Source organism: Zingiber officinale, chromosome 2A (assembly GCF_018446385.1).
Source record: "Zingiber officinale cultivar Zhangliang chromosome 2A, Zo_v1.1, whole genome shotgun sequence".
In the NCBI taxonomy this organism is placed as follows: Eukaryota; Viridiplantae; Streptophyta; class Magnoliopsida; order Zingiberales; family Zingiberaceae; genus Zingiber; species Zingiber officinale.
This window is the reverse complement of record NC_055988.1, coordinates 7553910-7564260: the sequence shown is the minus strand read 5'-3', so window position 1 is coordinate 7564260 and position 10351 is coordinate 7553910. Positions and strand designations below refer to the sequence as shown.

The 10351-nt window shown below is 36.6% G+C and overlaps 1 protein-coding gene across 1 annotated transcript; it reads right to left on the bottom strand.

Moving 5' to 3' along the window:
* Positions 1-6300: 6300 nt before the first annotated feature.
* On the bottom strand, positions 6301-8884 carry LOC122043523 (oligopeptide transporter 5-like). Its single transcript, XM_042604156.1, has 6 exons — positions 8453-8884; positions 8276-8373; positions 7272-7530; positions 7018-7200; positions 6732-6924; positions 6301-6410 (listed from the first exon to the last, which is right to left on the bottom strand). Exons 1-6 carry the CDS (start codon positions 8882-8884, stop codon positions 6301-6303), a joined length of 1275 nt encoding a protein of 424 aa, XP_042460090.1.
* Positions 8885-10351: the final 1467 nt, after the last annotated feature.

Below are 10351 nucleotides of genomic sequence, written 5' to 3'. Positions count from 1 at the left end.
TCGCCGACCAGCCATCCCTAACCCCCCATATCCTCTCTTCTTCATTTTTCAAGGTTTGCGATGTTCATAGCGCTGCTGCCTCCTCCTATATTCTTCTTCCTCCTTCACCACCGGCTAGCAGCTTCTTCCCTTACCTGCACTGCTGTTGGCCGACCATCCACAGTCCATTCTTCTTCTTCTTGATTCCAAGCAAACTTCGGTAGCAACATTGTGACTTCCACCTTAGGGCTTCCTTCCGACAACATCTACCTTCTGGGGTTAAGGTGGTAGAGAAAGAAGGAGTCGGTAGTCCATCCCACCATCACTAGCCATCTTCAGTTGGGGAGGGTTTCTTCAAGTGAAGAGTCATCTCATCATCGTTGTCGAAGCATGCAGTAGACCGATAGTGTGCTACTATTCACCAGAGTTAGGGATTCTTTCTTTGGGCCCTTGTGTGATGGCAAGGGTAGTCTCAGGAATTGAAAGTTGAAGTGTGGATTGTGATTTGGTTAACTCATTTTTATTCATATGTTTATTAATTGTATCGATTTGCTTGTGTTGATGTTTCTTATTGAATGCTTATATCAAACTTGATCTTCCATGTTTACTTTGTACGCATTTGGTTCAACTCAATTCATGCCTACAATGTGTTTGATGAATTGTCTCTTCCATTAGATAGAATTTAATTGATGCAATTTCTTTAGTTTACTTCTTGAAATACATTGTTAGATAGATGGTTTATGTTTCCATGATATTTGTTCTTCATTTGAATGAAGTTAGTTAGGTTTCGTTATATGTTCTAGGTTTCGTTACACTAGATGTTCACTTGATGCATTTTTATTTTTTGCAATTGTAGTTAGGGTAGACTTAGCTTCCTTTACTTGCATTCTCTTTCATTTACTATATTAGGGTTCATTTAATGTTTTGCTATTTCATTCCTTAGTTTAATTCCATTGATGGTGAAATCGTAGCATAAAGTGACAATGCGTTGTGAGATCACTATTAATGGATAGATATGATGTTGTTCATTTCATTAGGGTAAATTTCATACTTATTTTGTTATCTCATTTGTTAGGTTTAGAATCAACCCCCAAAACTCCATTTCCATATCAAAAATCCAAAAACATAAATAACATACAATCCTACATTACCATCCTATCGTTGCATTCGTTAGAAGATGACCTAAGTTATTTCTATACTGCACTAGTGTAGTTAGAGGGGTTCAGTACTTAAATTCTTTTGATACTGTTTCAAGATAAAAATGATCTTATCAAAATTGGACCAAATTTATTTCTTCACATCTTTATAACACTTCCATTATATCTTTTATCAAAAATGGGCATCATACAACGTTGGAAAGTTGTGGGAGCATTATATAATCCAAATGGCATACGTCAATAAGTAAAAGTTCCATAGGGGCATGTAATAGTCTTTTCCTGATCATGGGGATGTATTGAAATCTGATAAAAACCAGAGTACCCATCCAAGTAGCAGAAGTAGAAATGTTTTGCCAGCCTTTCGAGCATTTGAACAATGAAGGGAAGGGGGAAATGATTTTTTTCTCGTTTCTTTATTCAATTTTCGATAATCAATACACATCTGTCATCCGATAACTATTCTTGTTGGAATTAATTCATTATTGTCATTCTTAATTACTGTCATTCCTCCCTTCTTCAGAACTACATTTACTAGGCTTACCCATTCACTATCAAAAATGGGATATATAATTTCTGCATCTAGTATCTTTAGTACCTCCTTTCATACCACATCTTCCATGTTAGGGTTCAGTCTTCTTTGATGTTTAATGGAGCTTTTGTGACCTTCTTCTAACAAAATCCTGTGCATGCATAAATAAGGATTGATTCCTTTTATGTCATCAATAGTATACCTAATTACCTTTCTATGAAAGCTCAACTCTCTAAGTAGTTTGTTGGTTTCCAACTCACTCAGATTTGCATTAATTATTATAGAAAATGTAGAGTTTGACCCAAAGAACTCATATATGAGATTGTATGATAAAGGCTTCAGTTCCACTTGAGGTGATGAGATTTCAGGTACAATAGAGTTCTGCTCAATTATCATTACTTGTTCATACTCCTGTATTATTCTAGAGATTCTATTCACGTCTCCCACTATTTCTTCATATCTAAAACTTTCCTCTAGGGGGTCTTCTAAAGTGGGAAGGAGCAAACAATCATAGGGGCGAGACTTTTGAGTCTGGCTGGATGGTTGTTGGAACGCTAGAGCCCTGCTCCCTTTGTAACCTTCGTAATTATAAGATATTAGAGAATGTCGCATATCAGGGGGTGAAGATGTACAACAGACTTTCATTGGGTAGAGGAAGGTGTAAGTACCCCAAGGTTGTTTTGATGTGATCAACCAAGTCAAGTTAGGTTCTATTGTGATTTAACCCTTATGTCTAAGTGTGTAGGAATTTAGGAGCATAGGAAATCGAGCGAAAGGCACTGCTAGCGAGAAGGAGAGAGCCGATGGGCTCGATACATCTGAGGGACGAGGTACTGTAGATGAGTACGCTGGCGGACGAGAAGGGGGTGCACAATGTTTCTGAGGGACGAGAAGCCGAAGCGAAAGGTTGCTCGAGAAGCCCGGAAAATGGGTTTGAGTGAGCCATATTCCGGATGGCTGAAATTACCCAAGCGAGCGAAGGCCTGGACCCCTTGGGGGCAGCCAAGGAGCCCTCGGTACGCACCTTGATCGAGCCCGGTTCAGCCCGATTCGGGGGCTCAGAGCTGGTCCAGGCGCCTGGACCAGAAACTTTATCATCAAGACAGCTGTCGTGAGTCATTGAGAAGGGGATAAGACTTTATCCATGTTCATGCACCTGGAATCCTTCCAAGCGCCCCAATTAGGGCTATAAATACAACTCTGATCTCAGTAGTTCAGTACAACACTTATAAACAATTCTTATTTTGTTTAGTTCTGTAACTAAGTGCTTTAACTGCTGTAAGAGACTTCTCTGTCTGAAGGAGATTGGATAGTGAGCTTTCAACATCTTGGATTAACAATCCCCTAATTGTAAACAAAGTAATTATTTTTGTGTCTCTGTCTTTAGTTTACTACTTATTACTTTTTATGTAAGTCTATCAAGTTGTAAAGTCGAGAAATGTTTTGTTTATTTTTATTGTGTAGGCTATTCACCCCCTCTAGTTAGCCGTCAAGGAATAAACAAGTGGTATTAGAGCCCAACCACTTCAAGAGGACTAATCGTCAATCGAAGCACAAGAGATGGCCGGACCGAGCATCTATCCACCGAAGTTTGAGAGGGAATTCATGATTTGGAAAAGAAAGATGGATGTATTCTTCAAAATAGACTTTGATTTATTCCTAATATTGAAATATGGTTTTGAAACACCGACGGATAAAGAAGAATATCAATGGACCAAGAAGGAGTAACCAGATTTCGTAGCAAATGAATGAGCTGAATTCCATCTACTGAGGGTGTTACCTCTGTAAGAAGTCAATAGAATCGGCGCCTATGAATCAACAATGAAACTTTGGGAGAAGTTTCTAGAGCTACACAAAAGTACGTCTGAAGCCAAACTAGCGAAATAGGACTTACTTTGAAACTGTATCTGCAACCTTCAGTTAGAAGAAGGAGAAACCATCACACACTTCCATTCAAAGATCAAGGAGCTCATCACCGGACTCACGAATCTCAGAGAAAAGGTAACCAATCGAGATTCACTACGGTATATGCTTAACGTATTTCCTAGGACTATTGAATGGGTATCATTAGTAGATGCTTATTATATATCTAAGGATCTAGAAGTAAGTACTTTAAAAGAGTTATTTTCAACATTTGAAGTTCATGAAACAAGATGTGCAGATCTGAAGAAGGAACCAAAGTATAACATTGACTTAAAGTCAAAAATGGACTAACCGGATTCTGAATTGTTGATCTCGTAGAAAGAGTGTCTTATATCGTATACTCGAGAGACCCTAGTGACATGGGTAACCCGTTCACGGACATCTACGATATTCCCTTAAAAGGAGAAGCAATTTCTCCATAAGGAAGTAGGAAACGTACCTAATCTATATCTTTAACCTTATTGTTATTTACTAGACATATATTTTTGTGATCTATAACCGAGGTGCCCTCGTGACAGGGGTTAACCGTTTCCGAATTTCATAGGAATTATCTCTATTAGATACTGAGCGAGTATAAAGATTCGAGTGTACGCTCAGTCAAGCAAAGGCCCATCAGGCTTAAAAATACTTAGACTTATCAAAACAGTAATATACATCCAGCCACATAAAGGTTGAGCGAGTGTAAGGAGCCGAGTGTATGCTCAGTCGGGTAAAGGCTCGACCGGGCTTAAAGACACTAAGTTATATAAAACTACCCACCATACAATCAGTCTAGTAAGAGCTAATGAGTGTAAGGCTTCCAGTATAGGTCCTGCTAGATAAGGTTCGATCAGGATTAAATATAATACTGACCTGGTCAGATAAGGGATGGACAAATGAGGAATACTCAATCTCATATCAATTTTTAAAAATACATGATCTATTAAATAATTCTTGGCAGTATTTGATACCTAACAGAATAGGTTATTACATAGACAGGCGTAAGACCGGCCGATTTTATCAACCGGGTAAGATATATTCAGCAGACAAGTATCCGACAACAGTGTAACAGTTCATCAAAGCTTATTGGGGAATATTCCTTTAGAGCCTTATTCGAAGGTCATTACAAGCTAAATAATCATAAGGCATATTCCTCTAACCGTCTCAGTAATAGCGGGGTATAGAAATGATAAAGAAGGTACATTAATGGGTAAGTGAAAAATTCCTCGGAGAATTATGACACAGGGCACAGGCTATAATTTTTTCATTACCTAATAAACTCTGACAACTCAGGAACCACCTCACGATCGCGGAGGTTATGTGGGTGGTATAAAAGGGGGATCCTCTTTGTTAGCAAAATACGCAAACTCTGTATCTGAAACCCTACTTTCGAGCGACTACTGTTCTTCTTCCTTTTCCACCGGATCTAGACTCACTTGAGCGTCGGAGGGTCTTGCCAGGGATCTCCACCCTGGATTTGGGTCGCTAACACTTTGTTGAATCGTCAGAGTGTGGGCAGGAAAGCAAAGGGATCTCTTCACTATAGATTGGGAGGCCCTCTTTTGATTAACAAAATATTCATCGGAGTCCGCGCGTCAGTTCTGATACATGAATTTTGTTAATTGTTACTGAGTTTGAGCTAGTTAAGTATGAGCCAATTGAGTTAAGATTTACACTGAGCAATCAAACTACGTCCGAGCTAGGATTTGACACGGTACATGAGACTGACCAATTTTGATAGTTGCATTATATTATTTATACTTGGCTCAAAGTTAGAGGCTCAAAATTTAGTTTGATTATTTTTTAATCATTTTTTCTCTAAATTAGTAACAGGATTTTCACTAATGAATTTTTGAGATGAAATATTCCGTTTTAAACATTCTTTAGGGGCAGAAAAATAATTTTTAGACAGAATTATTCGTCTTAGTGATATATATGTGTATGTTTTAGATAATTTCTTTAATCATGCATCATTTTTATTGAGAATGTGTTTTAAGGATAAATAATATTTTTTAGAAAAAACAACTTTTTTATGTTAAAATATTCATTAAACAAATTTAAATCATTTTAGTTAGTTTACTGCTGATCACGGTGGCATGGCCTCACCAAATGGCTACTAGCTACGTCCAAGTTCAATTGAATCAAGAATTAAAGAATAAGGACAACATGGAATGAATCAATTAAGAAAATGTAATTTTGACCGTTCGATATCACGATGTCTAAGTTCAGTATTCGGTTTCAAAAAAATTACGTTTATTATTCTGATGCATGAATTTTGTTAATTGCTACTGAATTTGAGCCAGTCAGGTATGGGCCAATTGAGCTAGGATTTGCATCGAGCAATCAATCTATGTCCGAGTTAGGAATTGACACGGTATATAAGACCGACCAATTTTGATAGTTGCATTATATTATTTATACCTGGCTCAAAGTTGGAGGCTCACAATTTAGTTTGATTATTTTTTAAAAAGTTATTAAAAAACTATGTGTGAGGATGATGTTAATTAAAATATTTATCTATGAACTATTTCTTTATAAAATTAGTAAAATTATTATGCCTTTAAATAGAATGCGCCTTAATGGAAATAGTAATATATAAATTTAAAGCTACGGTGAAATGAAAATTTTACTAAAACAGTTTATAAAGAAAACAAAATCGACAACTGTCAAATTAAACAAAGTAATACAATTAAAAAAGCACACTGAAATATTTGAATTTAATAACAAATATGGTCACTGGATTAGGGGACAACCTTCAACAATAATACCAGGCATTGTGGGACATTTTGCAAATGGACAATGATCATCTAATTCTATTCCCCACCAGTCCACTCCATATATGTCTTGAAATTGAAGAGAGACGCTAATCAAAATAGCAAAAATTGCAGAACCCGCGTCAAGTCCAGCTGACAATATATAATTATATTTAGTCCACCATTCTTTACGTTTATGATAGATGAAGTAGTTGAAGAGTATGCCAACAATAAACCAGCTCGAATAACTCACAGTCCCACCGAAAGGTATGAGAATAGAGGCATGGAATATAATTTGAAAGTTAATGAGACTAATCCATTTTTTTTCAGGGTACTTGTGCGATAATAACCAAATGGGAATCGGTAGGAAGAATCCAATAAGAGCAAAGATAAAAATTACCGAGTACATACCATTGGGATAGAACATCTTACTAGGTCCGACAAGTCCCCATGTTACCGAAGATATGTATGTCACTCTCTCACTAGGACAAGTCCAAGGACTTCCTCTGGGAAGCAATTCTGGTTGACAAATATTGTCTATTGATTGAAGTATCCACCATGCTATGCCAAAATCAGTGAAGCACGAAATCACCGTGCTTAGAATCTGTGAATAAACTCATTTTGTATATAATTAATGATGAATAAAATCAACCATCCATGATATGAAAGAATTAAGATAGTGAATAAATTAACTTACCATGATACGAAATAAGACTTTTGGAGGAATCTTGGCGTAGTGTGATAACTTGAAGTTATATATAACAGATGATGCCAAAAGGTGAGCCTCTGATGCGTATAGTTTGAAAGCCAAGTTGGCTATAGGTTTGCCTGGATTCATATATCCAATGATGGTTTCTAGTAACAGATCTAATGAGAATCCCTACAAAGTTATTGGTAAGTTAAAATATGGGTTCGACAGTCAACAAATTCATTGTAAAGATGAGTGCGCACCAGACCACTAATTGCTCGAAGTACAGTTTCCACAGGAAGGAACAGAAGCACCAGAGCGCATGCCAATAAAACCTCCCAATAACGAAGTTGAATTTGACCTCCAAAACCTTCACAGACTAGAATTGCCAATCCGATCATTGGGAAAAATATGAAGTAAAACCACCATTGAGGAACAGATTCATAGTTTTGCTTCATTAGCCTTGAATGCACATCTTGCTCGTCATCTTTATATGCCTTCTTAAACTGCTGCCAAAGTGACCTGCAGATAGATCACTGAACCAATTAATCTAATTAAGATTATGCATACATCAACTACGTACAATGTTACAAAATGAGTACATACCTCCCATTAAAAAGAGCAATCTGAGAAATAGAGGATGTGTACTGAGCGAAACTAAACCCGTAACTATAAATTAGTGACGTAGTGAAGTATACCTTTGAGTATTTATCATAGGCTTCTTGATTTAACGAGAGAGTGTTCGAATCTAGAATTCTAGAGATATTGTATTTGTGGCCGGTAGAATCATAGATATTGGTCGAAACCATTGGAAATTTCCTTGCCTCAAATGCATTACTCCAATAAGAGAAGGGTAAGATAATGTATGCAACTACAATAAATCCAAACAACATATTGAATATCACAAATGAAGGAACGACCAAAGGACTTCCTATGAAACTTGTCGTCATCATCCAATCGAGTGAAAATGATCCAATGCCTAGCCCATTCATCCCGGAGCCAATTTGTTGTGCAGTGATCGAATCCTTCCATATCCAACACACAAATGAGAGAGCAGTAATAGACGGGAAGAAATAAAAAGGGATGATATTATAAGCGAAAATAGCAGCAGTGGCAATACAAAAGAATTGATAACGTGATAACCCTCCCTTAGGCCTCTTATCCTGCTCATGTAATGCCCTGATAAATATAAATAAAAAATTACACATCGTTTTTATTTCATCCTATGTTTAATAATTCATTAGGAAAAATAAATTAATTAACATACCTGTAGAACGAGATATTGGCAATTACATTGGGCCACCACATATATGCTGAATCCACAAAAACTTTTAGAAACAAACCAGCAAATCCGAAACCTAAAAACTGCATAAATTGTATGTAAGATATATGATCACTTCTCTTCTTTTATATATATATATATATATGATAACAAACTTGGTACCTGAGTTGATATAACCAAGAGTAAAGCGGGCAAAATATGAATTTCTCTATGGTAAAAGATCTTGGCTATGCTAATGTTGAGAAATCCTGGACTGCCTATTGAGTTGACAAATATGGACATGGTGATATGTTCTTTGACATTGAAAGAGCATGGATTCAGCGAAAAACTCCATCTTGTACCCGGAATCCTAACAACTTTATTTGGCAAAACCTTGGCCAACATATTACCTCCACTGAACATGAAGATGTCGAAACAAATTGACGATATGTAAACGAATGGCTGCCTGAAATAACCAATTCGAACCAACACCGAGTGCAAGATGCAAAGTGGAACACCAAGAATCCACATACGAAATGTTAACACCTGCAATGTTGAATCATCTGTCGGAGGAACTGTTAGTCGCACTTGTTCAATCGGCGAGTCATCCCCCATTTTCCTATCACCTTGCAAATACTTGACACACTTAAATATTCATGAAAAATGGATTAAATAAGTTGTTGAAAATTTTGCTTCTAAAATGTTAATGCGAGTGATTGATAAAAATAACGAAGGAAAGAGATTAACGCCTTTAATTTTCTTCCATTAAAGTTTTCATGATCATATATGCAAAATTTTAACCTTTAAATGCCTCGATTTGTCTAACATATATAATTAATGTCCAAATATAATATATTCATGTAGAAACAGAAAAAAAAACGAAGATAATTTTAGTTAGTAAAGAATAGAATAATAGAAAGATAATTAAATTATAAATATTATTTAATTTACTATTTTGCTTTATTTAACTTATGGATCAACCAATTTTTTAGTTCAACGAATTCAAACACCATCATCGGTCAACATACGTACTGACATCACCTACCATTCTTCAGGTGATGTCCGACGGCAATTGATGTCACCGGAAAAACAAAAGCAGTAAAAACTTAAATAAAGCGTTGTAATTTAATTAAATTAGAAATAGTACATTGTAAGATCATGCATGACAGAAAACAAGATTTCGAGCTTAGCGACCGATCGGTTCACATTCGGATTCAGAAACGTGAAAACGCACAGAAGGTTCGGTGTAAATATTATTGTTTCGAGCAAATGCAATGCCGGTGCAGAAATTGCTGGAGACGTCATCGAAGACGTGGCGGCGAAGGAGATGACATCAGACGCGTAGGATCTAGATTTTGTACGTGTGTGTTAGTCATGATTTGCGACGTGGAAGAATCGTCATGGGAGGGGCCCACTGACCCGGTCGGGTCAGACTTCCTTGGCCCCCAGCAGTCGAGTTCAGGGACGATGATAACAATAAGAAAGACCATTCGGTTCAAACTACGAGTCCCCGGAGCAAAACTTTTTAATTCGATTTTAGCATAAAAAAACAAATGAGTTCGCGATGTATGCCATCTAAAACAGATGTATGGTTTATTGAGTTAATGTTTATTTATTTGCTTGCTTTTAGGATAGAAAACACGAATACAATTGAAAGATCAGCAAGGTGGTATATGACACTTTATGAGAATGATAGATGGGTTTATGTCGTAGAAGTAGCCATTTTATTTTATTAGGCTGGTATGAATTCAAGTATTAGATGAAGGGCCAAGGCATAGCTGGCAAAAGTTCGAGTTACGACGGTAGCAAATAACTCTTCCATTTAGATATCGTTCAGTATCTAATTTACTTCCCTTCATTTCATCGGTTGATTGGCGATGAGAGGTGTTTGGCGTGAGTATTATCATGTTTGTATATGTTGGGAATCAATCAGAGAACCAAGCACATTATTGACGGGTGACTCATATCTGGATGAAGACTAATGAGAGAGAGGTCATAGAAGGAAAAATCTGTTAAAGTTTTTAATAACGAATTCTGTTACGATTTTTTATAACAGAATTCTATTACAATTTTTTATAATAT

What these genes read in the sequence shown, in the direction of transcription:
- LOC122043523 (XM_042604156.1), bottom strand. Translation starts at nt 8,884, where the DNA reads ATGGGGGATGACTCGCCGATTGAACAAGTGCGACTAACAGTTCCTCCG. An exon ending in GCCAATATCTCGTTCTACAG is followed by an intron (nt 7,531 to 8,275) that starts GTATGTTAATTA and finishes ATCTATCTGCAG; the next exon opens with GTCACTTTGGCAGCAGTTTA. An exon ending in TTCGAGCAATTAGTGGTCTG is followed by an intron (nt 7,201 to 7,271) that starts GTGCGCACTCAT and finishes ATAACTTTGTAG; the next exon opens with GGATTCTCATTAGATCTGTT.